Raw genomic sequence first — 25191 nt, 5'->3', positions numbered from 1 at the left:
GTATATTTTCTAGAACATGTGTATTGATTCTGGCGGGCAACCCCAGGACTGGGGATTCTACCCTGTACTTCTCTAGTTTAAGAAAGAAAGAAAGAATAGATGAAAACAAAAGGACAAAGGCAAGCATAAAAGACAGGGAAGTATACTGTCTCTCACAGTAAAAGCTGTATTAAATAGTCCTAAAATCTGCATCTAGTGCTGCATTTAGCACTGTCCCAACTGGCAAACTTTAAGAGCTGATATCCTTTAATGTAAGTCTTCAATCTCCTGACTTCGCATATCTGTTAAAGTTCCATGTGATAGGCAGGCTAAACTGAGTTTAAATAAAGTTGCAACTTACCATTCCTGTTTATCTTTTTTTTCCTTTAGAAAGAAAGAAAATAAACTCATTGGGCTTTAACATACACACTAAGAATTTGTAAATTATTTTCCTTATCTTTTTAGTTATTAGAAAGGTGGGTGACAGAAATGATAAAATGGAAACTACCTGTAACAATATAAATTAACTTCTATTCAACCAAAATTTTGACTAGCTGGCCCCCTTTACTTCCTTAACAAAAATATGGAATACAACACTTACTATGCTTAAAAGTGTTTACTTTATAAGTATAAAATAATATGTTTTAACATACCTCTGAAGTTTTGAGAGAACCAAGAGGAAGATATCATCAGAGTCAAGGATGATCGACAGTGAAAGACTGCCTTGAGGAGGGAATTTTTAGGTGCATTTAAAAGGAAATGAAGGCCATGGATTGGCTTAGAGGAGGAACAATTTCTAGGCAGAGAAAATATTCCATGTTATTTTGTAGAAGTAGGAACTATATGCTGGATCACAAACAAACTTCTTTGACTAGAGCAACAGATTTGCTTAGAAGAATATTATTCAACTAATGTCTGCAGTGTGCCAGGCACAATGCTAAGCATGGGGGCATAGTTGTGAACAAAATACATAACCACTCCTACAAAGCTTACAATCTAGAAAAACAAAAACAAGCCAGTAAAATACATAAAGTAATAAGGAATTATGATTTTCCCAGGAAATAAATCAATAGTGGTTAGTCAGAAAACACTCCTCTGAGGAGGTAACATTTAAACTGAGAGTTAAGCATAAGACTGTTCTCAGAAAAAGCACAGCATACGCAAAGGCCCTGAGATGGGAATGAGTTTGGTGTGTTCTAGGAACTGACAGAAACCATTGAGGATGGAGCATAGCAGACAAAGGAGTGAGTGGCACAAGTTGAAGTTGGAAAGATAGAAGAGATCATGCACATCTTATAAGCCAATGAAAGGAGTTTGGAATTTAACAGAAGTGTACTGGGAAATCACTATAAGGTTTTAAGCAAGGGAGTCATGTATGTTTTCAAAAGATCAAAAGATTGCTGTGACTATTTTACAGTAAATGAATTTGAAGAGACGTACAGAAGTGGGGAAACTACTGCTGTAGTCCAGCGAGAAATTAGGGCAGCTTGGGCAAGGGCGGTTTCAATGGAGATGGAGGGAAGTGGATATATTCCTGATGTGTTTTTTGACTTGGAACCAGTGTTACTTGCGGATGGATGAAAGGGGGAGAAGGGAAATGGAAGGAGGGTGAAATTGGAGAAGTCAAGGATGACTCTCAGGTTCCTGATTTTGGAACTTTTAGAACAGATCCACTTAGAATATTGAACAAGAAACAGTCTTGTGAAATAAAAGGGTAAAAGTTGATTGAAGGCCTTGAAATCTGGTAAGAAGAATGAGAATTAGATGAAAGGAATAATGTATGTGGAAGAACTGAGAGAAGTAAAAGTGTTGTGCAAATGTAAGTCCATTGTTTGCTCCATCATAATTGTTATTACTGGGTAATACACAATAACAAACCAGACCCATTGCGGTTGAGTAAATTCTGACTCATAGTGACCCTATAGGACAGAATAGAACTGCCCCATAAGGTTTCTAAGGAGCGGCTGGTGGATTTGAATTGCTGACCTTTTGCTTAGCAGCTGAGCTCTTAACCAGTGTGCCACCAGGGCTCTGTAATACACAATAGGAAAAGTAAAAGTGTCATGCGAATGTCAGTCATTGTTATTGACCTCATCATTTGTTGTTGGTTGCTGTAGGATATGCAGTACAGGACACACAATAGAGATATAGTACAGTTTTGAGTGAAGGAGTGAGTGTGAAAACGGCACAGAAGGGAGATGGGTGTAGAGTCACAAAGGATTGTTAGGAACAAGAAGGCCAGATGGAGCCTAGGAGACCAGCCAGGAATTGACTGCAAGAATTGAGTGTGAGTTGAGAAGTACCTGATGTCCCTAGGAAAGTCAAAGAGAATGGAGACATTTCAGTCACACACACACACACACACACACACACACACACACACATATACATATATACATTAATTAGCTAGAGGCCAGAAGGAAAAATATGACCAAACCACCTGCTATTTTCTATATAGGCAGCAAACTACCTATTTTTCTTTTGAAAATCGTCAAGTCAGGATCCATGCTTACCGTAGCACAATGCCTTGTACATAAACATAATAAATGTTTGTAGATTAGATATGTAATCTATCATATTTTGCCTTTTTTTAAGGCATTAGATAGTATAGTGGAACATCTCTGGACCAGAAACTAGAAGCTCTGGCTCTTACTACTGAAAAGCTGTATGGCTTTGGGCAAGTCATTTAACTCAGCACTGTGCAATAGAATGTCCTATGATGATGGGGAATGTTCTATATCTGCTCTGTCTAATATGGTAGCTTCTAGCCACATGTGTGGCTAGTGTGACGGAGGAACTGAATTTTTTATGGGCTAGTGGCTACCATATTGGACAATGTAGCTTAACGTTTCAAGACCTCAAGTTCTTCTGTAAAAGTAGGAAGGTGAGCTAGGATTATTTCTTTTTCCTTTCTCCCTATACATTCTTACGTTAGACCCTCACTAACTGAGGTAACCTGAGTACGTCCCTTGCAAAATGAAAAACCCTAAAAAATATTTTCCAGTAATTTTTTCCCAAACAATGCCTTATTTAGAATGAGACTTTGTCTCTTCAGATTTTCAATCTGACTTCCCAGAGGTCAACCCAGCTTTGTCCTTCATGGTTAATATTAAGACTACATAAACCTAAACTAGCACTATTGATGAACGGAAGTAAATAAAACTCTATTCTTTAAATGGCAGGGTTCCTACACCTTCCTATCCTTCTACTTGCATACATTTGTCAATAACTGTTTTGAAATGTGTGAAATTAAAAATATTTCTTTTTTTTAATTGTGCTTTAGATGAAGGTTTACAGAGCAAATTAGTTTCTCATTAAACAATACACATATTCTTTTGTAACACAGGTTGCCAACTCCGCGGCGTGTCAACACTCTCCCCTTCTGGACCTTGGGTTCCCCATTTCCATTCATCCAGCTTTCCTGTCCCCTCCTGCCTTCTTGTCCTTGCCCCTGGGCTGTTGTGCCCATTTAGTCTCATTTACATGGTTGAGCTATGTGTATTATGGTTTGTCTTATGGGCCTGTCCAATCTTTGGCTGAAAGGGTGAACCTTAGGATAAACATTATATTTCTGATGGGGAGTTTGAGTTCTGGAATCAGAAATTAGGTTCAAATTCAGCTCTGCCACTTACTAGCAGTGCAACTTTGGGCAAGTTATTTAATATCTCTGTGCCTCAGTTTCCTCATGTATAAAACGAGAAAAATTTTAACGAGTTGTTAAAAGGATTAAATGAGATAATCCATTTAAAGCACTTAGCACAGTGCCTGGCAGTAGGTGCTCCATAAATGTTTATTTCCAACAAAAACTTTTGAAAAGTCAGGCAAATTTATTAGCCTGTAGTAAAAGTTGTGAAGTCTTAGAACTATACGATACAGAAATAGCTGGTCTGTGGAGACTGAATTTTCAAAATCAGAATCAAGGCAGCAAGTTAATTGTTTGAGATTCAAACCCACTTCCACTTTTGGGCTCTGGGATCCCTCCTTATCTCTCTCCTCCTCCTTCTTTTCTAAATTTATTAAGCACCTATTATTTGCTAAGCAGTGCTGGCATGGAGATATAGAGACAGGAGACACTGTTGTAGAAGCCCTCAAGTGGTGCTAGGGACACAGACACATAAATCAACAATTAAACTGTGGTAAGTGCCATGATGGAGGCAATGGTCAGAGTCTGTGAGAGCCCAGAGGAGAAACCCCTGAGTTACTATGGGGTGGGGACCAATGAGAAGGGCAGAGTCATGGAGGGCTTCCTGTAAGAGGTAACACATGAGTTAAGTCTTGAAGGTTGAGTATCAAGGGGAACCAGGTGAAAAGGGGGGAAAAGGAGTTCCAGGTGGCAGGAATAACATCTGCAGAAGCAAGAGGGCAGGAAAGAAAATGGCTATTCAAGGAACAATGGTTCAGTGTGCCTGGAAAACAGAACACATAGGTGAGTGGCAAGAGATGGCTGGGGAGAGAACCAAAGGCAACAATGGTTAAGGGCCTTATATGCCATATAAAGGGGTTTGAGTTAGTCCTGAATGATACCACACCATGGTCAGAATTGCATGTTGGAAAGATCACTCTGACATCAAAATAGAAGTCTTATGGAACCAGATAAAGCTAAAGCAGGGACATAATTTTGTAGGATCTACAAGAAATGATGGGAAATGAAGTAGAAGTAGAAATGGGCATGGAGTTGGACAGCTGACTTTTCAGAGATCTGAAAGAAAAAGAATTAACACAAATTAGTAACTGATTGAATGTAAGTGATGGTGAGAGGGAGGTGACTAAGGCACCCAGTTTTTTGGCTTGAACAAGTGGGTGGATCATGATGTCATTAACTGAGATGGTGAATCAGAAGGAGGATGTGGCTTGGGAGGGTGTGTACGTGGTTCAGGGTAGAGGAGGGCAGGGGTAAAAAGTTCAGTTGTAGATGAGTTGAAGGGTAAATGAACAAAAGGTGAGGAAGTGAAGAACAAGCATGTGGACTGCTCTTTTGAAAAAATACACCTATGGAGGGAAGGGCTCGTGAGAATGAATACATGTGTTGGGAGTCAGGGAGGGGGTTGAGATGGGAAGACTTTCAGGGCCTTTGTGCATGATGGCCTTCATCTCTCTGAGTGTTGGAGGTTATGTCATTTTCTGAGGGGTAAGGGGATGATGAATAAACATGATGAGGGAGTGGTGAAGTTCAGAATAGCCATATGATACGAGTAAAAAGAGGTGAGAGACTATAAATGTTGAGGGACACCAATCCGCTCGGCTGTGAGATTCGCTCCAGTGGCCCCCAGGAACCTGGGTGTCAGCCAGGTTTCTCAGAGACTGAAGAGAGGTGGCCACATTTTCTTTTTTCAAACTCCCAGTATACTGAAGCATGCTGGAATGCCAAGAGAGGATTACAAAACTGAAGTGTGTTTCAAATGTTTACACTTAGCAAATCAATACTTTTACCACACAATAATTATAATGTAATACAGTTGTGCTATTCAGTAGATAATTACAGAATTTACTTAAAATACTAATTCATAGTGTCATTCAGTAATACTGTTCTACAATGAATATCTTCTTGTAGTTATGTAGGTATATTTTCAGGATGGTATTATAACCTCCCTTGGATGAAATGTCAAAAGCTTTGATGAAAGCTTTTAATTAATGTGGGATCCAGGCCCGGTATGCCTTAGGTGTTGGAGTAGAAAAGACAGATGACTGGATTAATCTAGTTTAATAGATCCAGTTCATTGAAATACATAGGGTAATGGAATTGAGGGCAAAGATGATTATTGTGAGAGGTTGAAGCAATGATTATGATCTCTAAATTGAACTGGGAAGGAAGGGAAAACAGGAGGGAGTGATAGATTTGTAGAAGGAGAGGGCAATAATAAATGAAGTGTGAGAACCAAATGATTACTAACAGAATGATATAACATAGTTTGATTTCACTAGTATTTCTGGATGATAACAGGGTGTGGACATAGGAGTGGGTGGTGGTCTGGTGGCTAAAGTGGAGATGAGGGTCCATTGTAGTTAAGAGGTCAAATAGTTGCAAAACTAGTGCTTTGAGAGAGTGATCTACATGGACAATGAGTATGATCCAGGATAATGGTGGGTCTTTGTATAAAGACGGTAACTCCCCATTTGAAGGTGCCTTAAACTGATGATTGTTCCAAAAGGGGGTTGGAGATGGGAAAGGACAAAGGACTGAATACATGTTATCTTTATTTCTAACCTGTGATTGAAATTTTATAGATGAGGAATACTAAATTACAAAATCTGGTAGAGGAGTACTTACAGAACCTAAAATCACTCCAAACAGCCTTCCTATCCACTTATCAAAGTAATTTTGTTCTCAGTGTAATGGCAGGTGAAACAATATTGAACAAAGCAACCTCTGCTGTACCCTAAGCCCTTTAATTATAGTGTTCATAGTAATAAATGCTCTTATTAAGGGACAGGTTCCATTACAATCGCAGGTTTTCAATCACTTTGGTTCTTTAAAAGTTTTCAGTGCAATGCATAGTTTCTACCCAAAGGGTTTCTTTGTGTAGATTGATTACTGGATGTGAGAGGAAGGGATTGCCAACAAGGTCCCTGTGGCTATGTTTAGAAAGGGGGGCTGTGTCACTACCTGTGAAATAATGTGTGAACAATGATAGCTGACATACAGCACTTACCATATGCCAAACACTGGGGCTGAGTACTTTATGTCCATTAACTCATTTAATACCTCAGCAACCTAAAGTGGAGTGGAGATGAGGGTCCATTGCAGCTGAGAGGTCAAATAGTTGCAATACTAGTGTTTTGAGAGAGTAATCTACATGGGCAATGAAAATGATCCAGGATAATGGTGAGTCTTTGTATAAAGACCATTTTAAAGATGACAGAGTAACTTGTCCAATGTCTCACAGCTAGTAAAGGGTGGAACTGGGACCTGAACAACTCAAATCTCTGTAACTCAAGAACCTACAAGTTTGTGGTTAAACGCACTTGACATTTAACATTTTTAGGGGGTTAAGGTTGGGGAAACAAATCCAAAAAGGGATTGTGAGCATCATTTACAATGATTCCGTTCTTCAGAGAAAGTAGTCATGGAGGGGGTTAGAATCTTGAGAGTCTGATGCCTCAACCCCAGGCCCTGCCCTACACCAAGTGATACAGATCCCTATTCAAAATTCAGGTGGGGAAATCCTGGCTGGAGGAAGAGATTATTTTTTGGCAAAGAGGCCCTTTCTTGCTTAATCCTATTTTATACATTTGTTCTCACTAGCATTGTAGACAAAATCATTAAAACAAGAAGGCAGATATCTTTAGAATGGGCTAATGGTTTAAGGAGCCCTGGTGGCCCAGTGGTTAAAGCACTCTTCTACTAATCAAAAGGTTTGGGTTTGAACCCACCAGCCGCTCCCACGGGGAGAAAGATGTGGCTCTTTATATCAAGATTACAGCCTTGGATTCTATTCGTCCTATAGGGTCATTGAGTAGGAATCGACTCCACCGCCCTGAGTGAAAAAACAAACAAACCAAACCCATTGCCACTGAGGGGATTCTGACTCATAGCGACCCTATAGGACAGAATAGAACTGCCCCACAGGGTTTCCAAGGAGCAACTGGTGGATTCAAACTGCCAGCCTTTTTGGTTAGCAGCCGAGCTCTTAACCACTGTGTCACCAGAGCTCTGAAGTGGTGAGTAGTGGTTTAAAATCAGTCATGTTGTACAACCCTGTGAATTTACTAAAAAACACTGCATTGCTTAAATGGATGAATTGTATTTATGTGTTAGATATGCAATTGTATATTTCGAAGCTTTTTTTAAAAAATCAAAATGATGTTTTGAATTTAAAAAAATAACAAATTTTGACTGCTTTTGAGTGATTTTAAGTGGACTCCAAGCATATATGACATGGCCACATTGAGGATCAGGTGCCTGGGATGATTTCCTCGCCCATTAATTTCTTATTCAGCCAACATTCACGGAGTCCAGCGTTCTGTCAGGCACAGGGGTAACAATGGAATAGGTTCACAGCTCCTCTAGGATGAAAGGCAGGTATACAGAGAATTGTTTGTAACTGAAAGTAAACACTGATTTTTCACGTGGAGGTTTTCAGTGGGTATGTTGCAAGTTTGAACCCTATAAAAGTTGATGTTTTCACTTAAAAAAAAAGAACAAAACTCGTGCATCTTATTTCACTGGACAGGAAAACAGGCAATCTTTTTTTTTTTTTGAAGTTAAGTTACACTGAATCACAGAACTAGCCTCAAACTATCTAAATACTGTAATCGTTTATCCTTTTTGTTGCATGGTAAGAGGTGAGTGAAAAACTGCAAAATCAAGTTAGTGTTTAAAAACACACTTTTGTTAAGATCGGTGTCTGTTACTGATATCTATTGTAACTCCAACCTATTCTTGCGCTTTTAACCCCGTATTGACACTACTGCTGGTTAAGTCGATCTAACGCGGGGAGGGTTTAAGTGGAGTTTCACCCTCTCGAGACTTCTTTTGGCCTTAGCCATTTCGCATCTCCTGGCGAGCTGGAAAGAGCCTTTTCCCAAGGACTGGCGGGGAGGGACCGGGCGGGGCGGGAGGACTTCCCGCGGCGAAGGGCGGCCGCGTTCTCCGCAGAGACAAGAGTTCGGACCCAGATAGGACCCAAAGTTTCCATCCCCCCAGGCCGTCAGTACTCGCGGAGCGGAGGTCCAAGCACCTTCTCAACCGCTGCCCTTGAAGCACAGGCGGAGCACTGGATTGAGGGCGAGTTGGTCACGTGCGACTGGGAGAGGCATTGGAGGCTGGGAGTTTGCAGGAATGTAGTAACTTGCAGGGAAAAGTTTCCCTCGGCGGCCGGCCGCGGATTCGGTGCGGGCGGGCGCGCAGAGGAAGGAAGAGCCGGGAGGAGGCGGAGCCGGCGAGCGGCTCGGGCGGGCGGTTCTCTCAACTTTAGTTTTGGCGTCTGAGGCGAGTTTCTGTCTCAGTCGGGCACTGCCGCCGCCGGGGAAAAGAAAGAGAGGAAGGAAGGACAAGAAAAGGAAATAAAAGAGAAAGGGGGAGGGGAAAAGCAACTAGTTGTCTAGCTTCAGTCAAGGGAGTTGAAGGCAAAAAAGTTCTCAGGCGCCGCAGGTCCGGGTCTCTCTCAGCCCCTCCCGAGGCGCAGCCGCTAGACCAGTGGAGCCGGGGCGCAGGGCGGGGGCGGAGGCGCCGGGGCGGGGGATGCGGGGCTGCGGCGCAGCCCCTCGGCCCTAAGAGCGAGGAGCGCGCCGCTCCCGACGCCCAGCGCCGCCCTCGCCTCTTCTCTAGTCTCGGCCCGTCGAGCCGGGGCGCCCGGGCGGAGCCCTCGCCCGCCTGGTTAGGGGGTGCGCGTCGGGAGAGGCAGAAGCCATGGATCCCGGGCAGCAGCCGCCGCCTCAGCCGGCCCCCCAGGGCCAAGGGCAGCCGCCCGCGCAGCCCCCCCAGGGGCAAGACCCGCCGTCCGGGCCTGGGCAGCCGGCGCCCCGGGGGTCCCAGGGGGCGCCGCAGGCACCCCCCGCGGGGCACCAGATCGTGCACGTCCGGGGGGACTCGGAGACCGACCTGGAGGCGCTCTTCAACGCCGTCATGAACCCCAAGACAGCCAACGTGCCCCCGACCGTGCCCATGAGGCTCCGAAAGCTGCCGGACTCCTTCTTTAAGCCGCCGGAGCCCAAATCCCACAACCGACAGGTAACCTACTCCCTTCCCCGTCGGGCGGGCCCCAGTTCGGGGTGGGGATTCCGGGAACCCTGGCGAAGGGGTAGGGATATCCCGGTGAGTTGGAGGAACTGGAGGCGCCTGCTCGGCCGCGGTTATTGGCTCCCCACTCCTCCCGGAGTCCGGGGCCGAGATTTGTTTTTCCTCTTGGAGTTTCTGCGGTTGCAGCCCCGGGGGGTGTGCTTTCCCCCTTCTTCCTTTCTTTCTTTCTTCCCGGGGTTCCCAAGAGGTTGGCGGGAGTGGAGGGGGAGGTGGGGAGGAAGGAAGGGGGTGGGGAGAGCCCGCCCGGGCTGCGGTGGGCTTGCACAATGCGCGCGCCTCCGCGCGCTCCGCACCTTCGCTCCAGCCGCGGCCCGGGGAGGGGGAGGGGGGCCTCTGGCATTCGTGTGGGTGAGTTGCCAGCGGCGGCCGAGTTTGTGAAGTTGAGCCCTGGGCCCCCTTTCCTTCGGGGCCTCTCGGTCCTCTTCAGTCTCCTGGGGAGTCAAATAATTGTTCTCTTGTTTTCCAGTGTTGATTAGGGGGTGGGGGTGGAACTAGTCCTTTTCGTTTTCTTGCTCTTTCTCCCCCTCCCCCGGCCGAAAGCATTTATTTTCCTCGCTGCCCCGGCCCTTTCGGAATACAGGATCCGGGCTTCCCCTGCCCAGACTTTCCTGGAAGTTGTTTATGGAGTTTGTTCTTTCACCTCTGCACTTCCCTTGCTCTTGGAACTTGGGCAGGCTCGCTCTTATCAGACTTCGTAGGTTCACGTGTTGGTTTCCCAATTGTAGACTATTATTTACAGTCTGCTGAAATGCTTTTAAATTAGCCACATCTGCACGTTGCGCAGGAACTGAGTTGAGCTTTACAGTACCGAGGTTTTAACACACAGCCTTTGATAGTACGCTGCAGGTTGACTCATAGGCCGAGTCCTGCTTTAGTTCAACTGTGATTAAAAGTTAATGTTTGGGAAGCGATGATTAATTCTAGGATCGCCATTGCTTTTTAATTCTTATTGAGGATATGAACATGGCTGCTTTTCCACAAACACAACGTTCGACTATTTTGTCGACTTGTTTTAATATTGAAATGAAACTATTAGGAAAGTTTTAACATCCCAGTAAGTCCCAGTAGATTTTTTTAGTGAGGGCTTTTGTAGGTGTTTTTGTACTTGTCTTTTTTTTTTTTTTTTAAGAAGGTGCTTTAGGCTAAACTTCAGCGTAGGAACTTTGCCCAAAAGCTAGTTGGTTTTCCAAATACTGCAGTGTAGTTGGTTCACTCTGGCTGTAACTTGAGTGGAAAGAAGAGTTATCCCCCACCCCCACTCCCATTCCTCCTATCTGCAGGCCTGTAGTATATTCTTGTGGGCAAACGAGGGTATTTTGGAACTCAGAAAAGCTCACTTTACCTGCTGACAAAAACCCGGGTTAAGGATGAGGAAGAAAAAACCAATTTAGCTGCTTGCCTAAACACTTTGTAAGAGGTAGATTTAGGTATGCTTTTTTTTCTTACCTCAGAGGTGAGCTTCTGGACTCATTATAGATAAAGTGTGTTGGCATGCACCCTACAGAGTTTACAGCGTGCTATTACTATGTTATAATGCTCATAGGAGATTGAATTTCCCATTTTGTGCCATCTATAAACCAAAAAGAATTGCAACTGAAAAATGAACTTATTCTTCTAATAAGTAACTAACTGCACAAGAATTTATATCCAGCAGTAGGTGGACAGTATTCCTTCCTTGGCCATATGAATCTACGAAATTCTAACTTTTTGATAATCATTCTAATCAGTGGATTAAAAAAAAAAAACTGCTCGATTTTGAATAGTATATATCTCTGTTGTAAATACTATTGTTCATAAACGGCTGGATGTAAATTCTTAGGTTTATATCATATAACCAAACCAAACCCACTGCTGCCGAGTCAATTCTGACTCATGGCAACCCTATAGGACAGAGTAGAACTGCCCCATAGGGTTTCCAAGGCTGTAATCCATAAAGATTGATCCATAAAGATTACAGTCTTGAAAACTCTATGGGGCAGTTCTACTGTCCAGTAGGGTCGCTGTGGGTCAGAATTGACTCAGTGGCAGTGGGTTTGGTTTGGTTATATGATAATAAACCTAAGAATTTACATCCAGCAGTTTATGAATGATAGTATTTACAACACAGATTCATACTATTCCAAACTGAGTAAATTTTTTTTAACCCATTGATTAGAATTAGAATTTTATCCAAAAGTTAGAATTTCCTAGATTCATATGGGCAAGGGTGGGAGACTGTCCACAAATTGCTGGATATAAATTTTTGTGTAGTTATTTATTAGAAGAATTAAGTACGCTTTTCACTTGCAATTCTTTTTGGTTTGTATGGAGTTGGAGCCCTCATGGCACAGTGGTTAAAAGCTCGGCTGCTAACCAAAAGGTCGGCAGTTTGAATCCACCAGCTGCTCCTTGGAAACTCTATGGGGCAGTTCTACTCTATCCTGTAGAATCTCTATGAGTCAGAATCGACTCAATGGCAACGGATTTGGTGTTTTGTTTTGGCTAATCTTTATGGAGGCAGACTACTACATCTTTTTCCTGCAGAGCAGTCTGGTAGGTTCAAACCACTGACCTTTTGGTTAGTAGCCAAGCACTTAACCACTGCACCAACCAAACCAAAAAACCAAACCAAACCCTTTGCCATCAAGTTGATTCCGACTCATCATAACCCTATAGGACAGAGTAGAACTGCCCCATAGGGTTTCCAAGGAGGGCCTAGTGGATTTGAACTGCCACCCTTTTGGTTAGCAGCCAAATGCTTAACCACTGTGCCACCAGAGCTCCTCCTGCACCACCATGGCTCCTATATATCATATATTACCCCCATTTTTCCATCATGAAAGCAAACAAAAACTATTTTGCAGATGAGGAAACTGAGGCTCACAGAGATTAAGATATTTGTTCAGTGTGTAGTATTAGCCAACAAGGTATAGGAACTTGAACTGGAACCCAGCTCTTTGGAGACTGAGTGCAGGAATTTTTTTGTCCTTTTCTTTTTGCTATTACACAGTTATATAAGGGTGTAAGTTCTATATCATAATCAAACTGCTAACATCTTTATCATGTAGGTACAAATATATGGTTGGTTTTTCATTTCATCCTTTAAGATGGCTTTATTTAAGAACTTTTGGATGAAAATTCTGCATTCATTAAAAATTGTACAACTTGTGATGATTGGTTGATAGCATTTGTCCATAGTGAGAAAAAAATGACAAAAGTCATCTGTTTAGGTCTTGACCTGGAAAAAAAAAGTAATTAAAGCTCGGTTTAGACAAAAAAAGGGAGGCATAGTCGTTATATTTCTTGGGTTATGTTTATACCTGGGACATTTTAGAACTTGGAAAAGCCCCCATACTGCCCTGACCTTTTAGAAATTAGGTTGTAAAGTTTAGTATTTACTACTTTAGGAATGTTTCGTTCATTCTTTTCTAGTTGGCTCTAAAAGATGTAGAGGCGTGCTTAATGGGTAGTAGGTAGAAAATCAGTTAGATGGACTGTTTATTAAAATTACAAACGTTTGCGAAAATATAAGAACAAAGTCATAAACCATTTAAAAATATGCTTTTGCCAAACTGTTTTCCTCAGGGTCAAATATTAAACGTTGAATTTTGCCTTTGGTTTTTAAATATTGGGTTGCAATGAAATTCTATCTAGAAAATTTAAAAGAACTCTTTTAAAAATGGTGTTTTTTAAATTTTCATTTTAATATTCCTAATAGGTCAGTACTGATGCAGGAACTGCAGGAGCCCTGGCTCCACAGCATGTCCGAGCGCATTCCTCTCCAGCTTCCCTGCAGCTGGGAGCAGTTTCTCCTGGGACCCTGAGCCCCACTGGAGTAGTTTCTGGCCCAGCAGCTACACCCACTGCTCAACATCTTCGACAGTCTTCGTTTGAAATACCTGACGATGTACCTCTGCCAGCAGGCTGGGAAATGGCGAAAACATCTTCTGGTCAGAGATACTTCTTAAAGTAAGTGAAAATAATGGTGGGAGATAGTTATCTAAGAAAAATGTATTTTGGAAAACACAGTAAGTGGTGTCAGGATATAAAATGCCATTTATTTTTGTATTTGATTTAATATATAAGTCAAGCTCAGTTATGTAGTCTGTATATATATGTTTTTTATTGTACTTTAGGTGAAGGTTTACAGAGCAAATTAGTTTCTCATTAAACAGTTAATACACATGTTGTTTTAAGACATTGTGTGTATATTTTTTTCTGCACTTTTGGTATGACCTAAATGCCTTCTTTAGATTTGGTAATATTTTGAAGGTTTGATTGATCCTTGGTTCAGAGCATTTTTACTATCTTTTCTTTTGTGGTAGTTTGATTATTTTGAGTTTGTGCCAAATATATTTAATTAGCCTAGCACAAAACTGAGTTCAAGAATACCATGAAATCTTTCAAATTGTGAGAATTACAGAACTGACATAGTCTTACAAAATATGTAGGACACTAGTAATGTCTTTTTAAATAAACATTTTATCAACAGAAAAGAATTAACAAAAATATAGAAGTCTAATTTTATAGTATTTTGAATTGTAAAATGACAAGTACTTTTAGTAGCAGTTAGATGTGATTTATCAGTTATTTTTAAACAAAATTAACAAGCTTTATACTTTAGAGCAGGTTTAGGTTTACAGAAAAATTGAGCAGAAAAAGCCGAGTGCTCCCCAGAGTTTGTGTTTTTCTTCCCCAAAATATAAAGGGAAATATGAAATATTGTGATATACAGTCACTCAGAGACAAACTTCTTTCAAGTTAGCTTCAAAACACAGTCTGCCTCTTCTCTGGGAAGCCCTTTTGTCTTTAACAAAATGACAAAATTGTGTTAAAACTGAAAAGATCTAGATAGAATTTTAATCCCTCTAATTTTGAAGTTATAGATACCAAAAACCAAACCCATTGCCGTCCAGTCAATTCCAACTATTAGCGACCCTATAGGACAGGGTAGAACTGCCCCATAGAGTTTCCAGGGAGCAGCTGGTTGATTCGAACTGCCTGCTGATCTTTAGGGCTCTGAAATTGTAGATTATAGATTAAAGATTATAGATGAATATTTTTATCTGGTTCGTTTGGATCAAGTGTATACAAAATGTTTTCTAAAACCAGTTATTATAGACTGAAATCCAATCCAGTCCAAGTTTTGATTGAGATCTGTTTTGACAATCTATTCCTCAGGTGGGGAGAAAGATGTAGCAGCTTGCTTCTGTAAAGATTACAGCCTTGGAAACCCTGTGGGGCAATTCTAGTCTTTCCTGTAGGGTCGCTATGAGTCGGAATCAACTCCATGGCAACGGGTATTCCTCAGGCAAATGTAACATTTATATATTAGCTTAGATAATGCAATTAATGATGATGTTTTTCAGGGTGGATTGTTAGTTTGCAAGATACAAAGTTTTGTGACAGGCTTATTTAGGTGAAGAGCAAGGGAAAAAGTTTGATCTGTAAAAGTTTCTGCAGTTCTTTACCCACTTCCCTTCAACTTTTTTTCTTCTTTTAAAATTCATTTTCTGGTGTCCTGGTATCCATTTCAAAGGGTCAGGTTTCAACCAGAACAATAAAGGGCCTGAGACTGGAAAGTACACACAAGTCTGGCAAACTCATCTGCATGAGCAAGATCATTTGTTCTCGAGCAGACATCCAAAGTAAATGATTGAAAGAGCTGCTAGCTGTGAGGGATGTGTCTTGAAGGGGAAAGGAGTGGAAACAAACCAGGTTGTTAGGAAGAAAAAGAAAGGCTGTACTTTTTTGAACCTCTCCCTGCTGGGTCACATGCTGATCTGGGGAGATTTTTAAACAGCTCAATAGCCAGCTTGCCTTCTGTTTTCTTTGGTTGATGGTGTGGCTAAAAGTATAAGCTTAAAGAGCAATATTTATGTTCTTCTTTTTAGCCTCTTGTATCTTGTAGTAATTGCTTATGGGTGACATCTCTCTGCCTTTTCATTATTTTGAAAGAGTGAACTTCTTGTTTTGAGCTGAAATAATATTCTACACATTTATTTTTTAAAAATTTCTGATAGTTCTTTTGAGAACAAATGTTTCTCTTAAAGATACTGACGTAGATGAATTAAAGAAAAGTGTACACGTAGACATCACATCATACCACACATCTCATGTGGGGTTGTAGAGAAGGTAAATTAGGGCAAAATTATATGAAAATTAGGTTGTATGGGGAATGGTTACTGGAATGGAGAAAAGTTTATCTGGAAAAGAAAAAACTGATAGGAGAGAGAAGACATGATTATTGTTTCAAGATTTTTGAGGGACTCACATGTGGAAGTAAAATTAGGTATATTGTATGATAAGAAACATGAAGATTTTGGGCTCCATGTAGGAATTTTCTCATGTCAAACTTTTCAAAATAGAAGGTGTTTCCCTGAGAGCTAGATCTCTGTCAGTAAAAGCAGGGAAAACATGGATTACTTGGTAGCTGTCAGGGATTGTATAAAAAACCCAAGCCAAACCCACTGCCGTAGCGTTGATTCCGACTCTGACCCTGTAGGACAGAGTAGAACTGTCCCATAGGGTTTCTGGAAGAAGACTCCCATATCTTTCTCTCACAGAGTGGCTGGTGTGTTTAAACCGCTGACCTTTTGGAGCAGCCAAACGCTTAACCACTGTGCCATCAGGGCTCCTTAGGGATTGTACGTTGTTGTTGTTAGGTGCGGTCGAGTCAGTTCTGACTCATGGTGACCCTGTGTACAACAGAACAAAACACTGCCCGATTCTGCACCATGCTTACAATAGTTGTTATGCTTGAGCCCATTGTTGCAGCCGCTGTGTCAGTCCATCTTGACGGTCTTCCTCTTTTTCACTGACCGTCTACTTTACCAAGGGATTGTATAGAGGGTCCTTAAACATTGGATGTGAAGGATGAATGCTGTGGGCCTATAGAATTTTATATTCTAATAAAGAGGATCTGCTTTATGATCACTGTGCAATTTGAAGAAAAGTTATGAAATAAGATTAGTTCACCTTCTCCAATTGTCAGCCACTTCCATGATGTTCTTAAACATTCATCAGAACTGAGTAAGTTGTCATAAACAACAAACACATTTCTGTGTACTGTACAAATGTTGTGTGCTGTTGAGTTGATTCCAACTCATGGTGACCCCGAGTGACGGTAGAACTGCCCCATAGGGTTTTCTTGGCTGAACTCTGTGGAAGCAGATCACCAGGTCATTCTCCCATGGGGTGGCTGGGTGGGTTCGAATTGCCAAACTTTTGGTTAGCAGCTGAGCGCTTAACCATTGTACCACCGGGGCTTCCTTAAGTAAGAATAATATCTGTCCTGACTGTGAGTCTAAGATGATAAACTGAGATTTTGGAGTCAAGTTGCTATTGTCAAAGTTGATTTTTATCATAGTTTTGATGTTTTAAAGTCTGACTGTTTTTGAAGTCAATACTTAGATATTTTTTTCTTCTGTCTAAAGATGACTCTTTTTGTCAACCAAATGTAGAAAGACTTACGGTAACTGCAAACTTTACACTCATTTCAAGAGTGGAAAATTAACTGACTATATACATTTTGATCGATACTTGTTGGAACTAACTTTTAAGTTACAAAATATGTAATTTTTTGAAATTTTTACTTGGTATGAAGGAATTTGACTGTAAATGATCCAAACATGCAAGATGATGTAATTTGATTAAACACTTAGAAATGTTGACTTTGGAAACAACCAATTGTTGCCTTGTGACCATAGATGAAGGAGATTTTGAAGTCATGTGGCCCATTCTCTAGTTTCAAGACAGCATAATTACTAGAGGATTATAAGCAGGTGATCGTTGGTATTTTTAAATCCCTCCCTTGCTCAGTAGATGAGTCTTGGTGGCACAATGGTTAAGCGCTCGGCTCCTAATGAAGATTGGCAGTTCTAACCCAGCTACTCTTTGGGCGAAAGACTGCAATCTGCTGCTGTAAAGATTACAGCCTAGAAAAACCTTATAGGGCAGCTCTACTTTGTCACATGGGGCCCCTACGAGTCGAAAACCAACACGATGGCACCTAACAACAACTAGCTCAGTGAGATGTCTTCTGGAGAAAACTTATCCCTAATTTTGGCAAGAAATGTGGTAGATATACATTACTAGCTGTATTTATCAATGACACTTCCTCAGGCTCTGGTATGACTGTGAAGAATGTAGAAAAGGCTTAACCTGTATACTGCGTATAATATTCTACTGAATTTACTTTTTGAAACTAATTTCTTCAACATAGTACTTTGAGCTTTACTTAAAAAGAATTCATTACCTTTACTACTCTGAGAATTACTGCTTTCTTCAGCTGTCTTATACTTTTCCTGCAGGAAATAATTTTTCAAGTAGTTGGTGAACAACTTCCTATTTCTTCATAAGCTGCTGAATAACTTCCTGAATTAGTTTTCTATCTCTGGTTAAAAGGAGTATTTTTACTTCTGAGATTTATTTTATTGAATCTGATACTTTGTTTTAACTATTACCATGTACAAAGGACTCCTATGTATTATGCCATGTAGGACCTTGTATTTGATTCTAAAAGTCTGATCTAATGATTTAAAAACCGTTCGTAAATTTGCATTATTTTAACAATGTGCTTCTAATAATTTTTAAAAGATAGTTTTGTTTCATTCCAGTTCTTTATCATTTTCTTAATAGCCAACTAGCCATAGTGGTTTTTGGCTTTGTTTTGTTTTATTGATTTTTTGATCCTTGGAGAGTCAAGGCTTCTTGTGGTTGTGATTTGATTAAAAGTCATTATCTTGGTCCACAGTTTAAAAAAAGGCATTTTTTGATTTCCTACAGCATGTCCAACCTTAAATGAACTTGCCTTTCAATTGTAGCTAATCTCTATAACTAGATTGGTTCTTTTTCTGCTACCTAGTGTATTTCAGAAATGAATGTTTCACTGCTCTAATTAAAGCTACCTCAGAAATGTATCAATTAAAGGAGCTGAATCAAACTGTTTCTTGTTATAATTTGATTTTATGCTTCCCCTCCTAAACACTTGCCCAGTAGAAGACTGAAGATATACAATGTATATTGTTACCATAATAAAAATTAGATGTTTCAAAAAGGAACAGTTTCATAAAGAATAAGGCTATTTTGTTTCTTGGTTTCTTGCTATATCAAGTGTAACCCAAATAATTTCTCTTTAAAAATGAAAGGCTTGTAATTTTGCCATTAAATGTTGATTAAGCTGCAAAAGCCAGTTCAAATTGCAATCACAAGAGTATTTCCATATCTGAGGGGAGGGCTAGTCTCTGCCTGTTTGTCTTGCTATTGAGGCTGAGTGGAGGGAGAGATGAAAGTACGCCCTCAGCTCTCTGAAAAAGTGCTTACTTCTGCTCAGTGGGTGGGCATCCCTGGGAAGAATGGCCCACAGTGCCACAATGATTTAGGCAGAAAAACTCTGGAGGGACTCTTGAATACAGTGGCAGAAGAAAAACATTTAGAAGATAGTAGATGTGACAGATTAGTAAATAGAACATAGAGATTAATTTATCCACTGGGGAAAATATATAGAGTAGTTTTAGCGTGAACTAAGCAAGATATTAGGAAACTAGATGTTTAAATGCAGCAAGACGGTAGGTTAATTTTCATTTTTAAAAAACAAACATTAAAAGAATTACCCCTCCCAAAAGCCTGTGTTAACCATTTTAAAAAAAAAGTAGTATTTGTATAGTTGACACTTAAAGTTTTTCTGAAACCCTGAGATCAGTCCTTATTAGTAATGTAGAGAAATATATTTTATTTATAGTTAGAAAAATAATTAAATTAGCATCCTAAAATAGTATTGTTTTCATGACTCTGAGTTGCTTTTTACCTTAAGGCTCTTGGAAGAGGTAAACTCTAAACCTAACCTTTGAGTTGTTAAAGTGTATATTGATGTTTAGGCTTAGTACAGTCAAAGTGAAGTCATTTTAAAAATCAGTTGTTAAGATATAAGACTATTCAAACTTAATTTGCTGTCTTCTGTAATAGCATAATTTAGCCATTGATTATGTCTTGAAAGTTTAATAATAGTTCAATACCATTGTATAAAGGGAAGTCTTAAAGAGCTGCGTGGTCCTATAACTGTGGTTACTAAGTGATGCAGCACTTACAAAAAGGGCTTCTGATTCTAGGATTAATCAGAATTTCAAGCTGTGAAAGGGACATTGCTGTTTTTATGAAGAAGAATTGCTTCATGGCTCTGCTTGCTCAAGTACTGTAGCACCAAGTTTCCTGGTAACAAATACTGCCACTAGGGCTTGACCTCTTCTAAAAGCAAACAAAGAAGTTTGGTATAAATCTCTATAGTCCTTTCCCGCCCCCCCCCCGCCCCCCCGCCTTTTTTTTTTCCGTTAATATTCTAGGCAAGGAAAAGTAGTCAGTACTTAATCCTCATTTGGTTCTTAGCATGAGAAGCATCATAATCTTTAACACATCAAGTGGTAAACCAAGTGATAGTTGCTCTGAATAGTGTTGCAAATTAATAAAATAATGCAAATGAAAGTATCTAATAAAATGGGTTTTCTTCAAATATTTTCAGTGCTTTATTTGTGGTTGGTGCTATTGTCTCTCTTCACTTTAATGTGCTTTTTCTATTTCTTCACAGGGTAGTGTTAGTCATTAGATTATCACATTCTTCAGCTGGGTGTCAATTTGGGGATAGAGGAGGGGACTTTTTTTTATTATTGTGCTGTAGATGAAAGTTAACAGAACAAACTAATTTCTCATTAAGTAGTTAGTATATATACTGTTTTATGACATTGGTTAACAACTCCACGAGATGTCAACACGCTCCCTTCTTGACCTTGGGTTCCCTATTAGAAGCTTTCCTGTCCCCTCCTGCCTTCTAGTCCTTGTCCCTGGGCTATTGTGCCCCTTTAGTCTCATTTTGTTTTATGGGCCTGTCTAATCTTTGGCTGAAGGGTGAACCTCAGGAGAGACTTCATTACTGAGCTAAAAGGGTGTCCGGGGGCCATACTCTCAGGGTTTCTCCAGCTTCTGTCAGGCCACTAAGTCTGGTCTTTTTTTGTGAGTTAGAATTTTCTTCTACATTTTTCTCCATCTCTGTCCGGGACCTTCTATTGTGATCCCTGTCAGAGCAGTCAGTGGTGTTAGCCGGGCACCATCTAGTTGTACTGGACTCAGTCTGATGGAGGCCGTGGTAGTTGTGGTCCATTAGTGCTTTGGACTAATCTTTCCCTTGTGTCTTTGGTTTTCTTTCCCTTGGAATTCTGAAGGCAATGCTCCATCTTATTCTAGCTTCCAGTTTTCTTATTGAACAGTTAAACCGTGTTTACTTCCCTTGGGGATTTTTGTGTTATTTTTTCCTTCAGGGGTCTGAATTTCATGATATGCCCTGGTATGAGTCTTTTTTAATTAATTGTGATGAATGCACCATCTGGAAACTCAAGTCTTGAGATGGTGCCTCTTAAAGTTTTGCGGTACAGTAGCCCTAATTGTCCTTCATTCCTGGGAAGGATTCTTGTATTAGTTCCTGGATAAATTCTTCCAGTCTATTTTATCTGTTCTTTTTTTTTCTGGAACCCCCCGCCCCTTGTCAGAATAACTCTTAGATGTTCTTATCTCCCTCTTCCCCCATTTTCTTTCACTTAGCTTTTTGCTACATGTTTTAGGAGATCTTTTCAACTTAATTTTTCAATTTTTCTGTTTGTGTTTTTTTCCAGAAAGCAATTTATCACTCTTAACTTCCAACGGCTTTTCCTGAGCTCATTGTTCCTTTATTAGTTTTAATAACATGCTGTTCTTACTTCATGGATGTAGTAATATACTGTCTCTCTGAAAATATTATAGTGTGTGTCTCTTATTAATTTTCTTCTACACCCCTCATTGTCTAAAGTGGGCTTACTGAAGAGAAATACAGTACGGACGAGGCCATAAAGTAGGGGCCCCAAATATCAGTATCTTACTTATTTTCTCATACAGTGTTAAGACTGATCCCACCAATTCTCCAGGACTGAACAGAGCTCGGCTTTATCCTTGCTCTTGACTGTGCCGGGTGTCTGAATCCAGAATCTCACTGGGTCCATTTCTGTGGAACAGAAGTTTTCAGTCTCCTGCTTGGGTCAGGGAGGTGTGTGTAATAAGTCCTTAAAATGTTAGTTATAAGCTGAATTTTTGTGAATCAAATTTATAATTATCAGGTTGATGATATAAAGTTGCCAGTTTTCTAATTCCAAAACAGTGAATATTGGCAATTTCTGTGATTTAACTTAAATATTACAGTATCTTTTTTTGACATAAACATATATTTTATTTTCTCTATACCAGCAACACACAGATAGATAATAAAAATTGATAATAGCATTTTAAAAAATCAGGTATGTAGAAATAAGGCTAATAAAATACGTGCAGAAAAATATTAGACAGATTAAGGAAGGCCTAAGTAAATGGAGAGTAGGCCATTTTCTTCATGGGTTGGACAGTTCAACATTGTAAAAATGTAAAATTGACCTACAGATTGAGTGCAATCCCAGGCAAAACACCAGCAGGTTTTTAATTGTTGTTGTTTACAAGATCATATTTAAATGAATCCTTCAATGAATGCTTTTACTAAACAAATAATTAATTCAATTATATTGTGAAATTTGTACCCTTTAGTGTCAGTTTTGTTAGTTTACATGTTCATGTATTGCATTTTCTTAAAGTGGGAACTTTGACACCAGGAGTGTTGTCATTGGGCGGTGTATTTTGTTCGGAGGGTTTGGATTCTGAAAAAGTGAAGGGGCAGCAAGAATCTAAACTTGGTTACTCTTCTTAATATGGTAATGAAGATACTCTCAGTATGTATGTATACACAGATTTAAAAAGTAGGGTTTTAAAGTAATCAGCCTTCTGGAATTAGTGTATAGTTGGTTTGTCCTCCCTTCCTTTGTTCCCTCTCTCCTTCTCCCTTCCTTGCTTTCATCAATACAGGATAAAATATTCATGTATGTCTAAAATGATTCAGTAATTATCAGCGTACTTACATGGGCCTAACCCTCTGAGAGGTATATCACCTGAGTTTTATTTCAGTTTACGTTGTCACTTTCCCTGGCCGAGTGCTCTTTCATTAGATAGTGCTCAAAGGTAGCCTATACTTAATCTTCAGTAGGCCATTGTGTAATGATACTAATATATATGGGAGAATATTTTTTACATATACTTATCCTATCGAAATTTAAGCATTTTTAGAGGCTGAGTTAGAATTTCACGAGGGCTGGATTTAGGTTAAAATAGATTTACCCACAGTTGTTTATTGAGATGTGTTAGGACCCTTTGTTGTTAATCTCAAATTGAATTGCTCCAGGTCTACTTTTTCAACAATCTCTGCCTTGATTAGGTAGAAAACAGTCACATGTAGAAATCTTTTCTGGAAAAAGAGGAAGGAAACCTTTTAAAAACCACATAAAATCCTAAGTGACTAATGCAAAACCAGATCAGAGCCACCAGAGAAAAAGGTTAAGTGATATAAAAACAAAACCAAACAAACGAAAAACTGCTGAATTGCAAAAGGTATTTAAATATTGAATAGCATGGGAAACAATGGAACAGAATCAGTACATCTTAGTTAAATATGTAGCATAAGGCGGTGTGTTAAAATAGTCAAGTGCTAAGGTTAGAAATAAGCCAAACAAATGGGAGATTTCTGAGACCTTGCCTAGGACAAATCCTTACTAGTCATAGTGTCACTGGTGAAATTTACCAAGCTCTCTTGAATAACTTTTTTTTTTTTTTTTTTTAAGGTTTAAAAACTAGGGAAGGGTTGACAAAAATACAGATGTTTCTGTTTTTCTTCTACACATGTTCAGACTGATATAGGCTATGTTTCCGAAATCGCGTAGTTTGGATCAACTCCAGATGATGTAATAGGATCACTTTTAACTCCTCCCAGCTGGAGGATGTGCAGCCTTTTCTGTTAGGACTGGTACAAATCTCTTCTCATGGGTAAGAAAATAATTGCTTTCTTGACAGTGATATACACACACTCTTCACTTGTCAACCTGGTTGTGAAAATCAAGAGTTAAGTGAAAATAGAAGTTTTTTTTTTTTTCCTGTTTTCAGACCATCCATTTGATTTTTTTTAATTTAGAAAATACCACAGAAATAATAACAGCCAAGATTTACTGATGTGTTCATCAATGTGACAAGTCCAGTTATGGATTATTTCTCTGCAGAGAAGGAGACAAAGCTGGATAAAGCTGGACAGGAGGGCCCAAGGCTTAACCACTTTACCTTCATCCTGTGCTGGGTCAAAGCTTCCCTCTCAAAGCTGCTTCCAGGGCTCCACTCCCACCCCTGCAAGCCCTGCATTCAAGATCCCAAAGCCTGTTATGCCCTTTTGGCCTGGCCAGTCACCAAGGCTCAGGGCTACCTGCCAGGATGCTGGGAGCCTGGCCTCACACCCCACCCCACTGAGGTGGAGGCTTCGGGCAAAGGCTTCAGGCCCAGATCAGCTAACTTTAGGATGTCATTAAACTCACACTCTTTCAAACACCCTCTTCAATGCCTCTTTCTGTTCTCCCTTCCCACCCCACAGCAGTTTTGAGCTACAGGACCTCAGGTCACATAGGAGCTGGGAACTCAAATCAGGTGCCCTCTGGCTTGGTGCATCTGCCCAGAGGCTGTGGCCATGGAGGAGGCCGGTCCTGCAGGCAGGAGGGAGCAGAGCGCAGCTCGACTCAGCTTCCCGGAGGCCCCAGAGACCCTCCTCAAGGGAGGGGACGCTCCACAGCCAATAAATGAGGAGTTGTTAGGTGCTGTCAAGTCAGTTCTAATTCATAGCGACTCCATGTACAAATGAGGAGTAAGTGTATAAAATCAACATCACTGTCGTCTGTATTTTAGGACAAAGCATGCCGTTTGTGTACATTTAGAAAGTTTGTTCTTCAGTTTTCAGTCAGTGCCTATCGTACTACAGATGAGAATCTTGCACAGTTTGTCACTAGGCTGTAACCCCCTTTCCTCCCTCAAACACAGGATGATTTTTCTCAAAAAAAGACCCACTTGGGTTCTGGATTTGTGTCAGTTTGCTTGTTTTGATGTGGTTATAGTTTCTTTCTCCTTGCCATTCACTATATGTACTACATGTGCTTAGTGGTCTCTTGATTTCATAAACACCTACATAGTGGTTTTTTGTAGCGACTTCTAAAAAAATTTTTTTTTATTGTACTTTAGGTGAGGGTTTATGGAACAAATAGTTTCTCATTAAACAGTCAGTACACATATTGTTTTATGACATTGGTTAACAACCCCATGACATGTCAACACTGTCCCTTCTCAACCTTGGAGGACCTTTTTTTTTTTTTTGGTGAAAATATACATAGCCAAAGATAAACCATTTCAAAAATTTGTACATGTACAATTCATTGACATCGATTACGTTCTTCCAGTTGTGCTGCTGTTTTCACTTTTTTTTTTTTTTTACTCAGGTGAAGGCTTACAGAACAAATAGTTTCTCATGAAACAGTAGTACACATATTGTTTTATGACATTGGTTAACAACGCCACAACATGTCAAC

General features: G+C 40.2%; 1 protein-coding gene across 8 annotated transcripts in view; it reads left to right on the top strand.

Annotated features, from left to right (window-relative positions):
- Nucleotides 1-8934: 8934 nt before the first annotated feature.
- The window catches only part of YAP1 (Yes1 associated transcriptional regulator), a 122523-nt gene continuing 106266 nt past the window's right edge, over nucleotides 8935-25191 (top strand). For all 8 annotated transcript variants that reach the window (XM_004385865.1, XM_012558233.1, XM_012558234.1 and 5 more), the window contains exons 1-2: nucleotides 8935-9649; nucleotides 13416-13666. In XM_004385865.1, the coding sequence (XP_004385922.1) occupies nucleotides 9329-9649; nucleotides 13416-13666 (572 nt within the window). In that variant the 5' untranslated portion in view covers nucleotides 8935-9328. The remainder of the gene's footprint in view (nucleotides 9650-13415; nucleotides 13667-25191) is intronic.

This window comes from Trichechus manatus, unplaced genomic scaffold (genome assembly GCF_000243295.1).
Source record: "Trichechus manatus latirostris isolate Lorelei unplaced genomic scaffold, TriManLat1.0 scaffold00148, whole genome shotgun sequence".
NCBI classification, from domain to species: Eukaryota; Metazoa; Chordata; class Mammalia; order Sirenia; family Trichechidae; genus Trichechus; species Trichechus manatus.
Note: the sequence above shows the minus strand (reverse complement) of the source record. Positions and strands in the feature narration are given on the sequence as shown.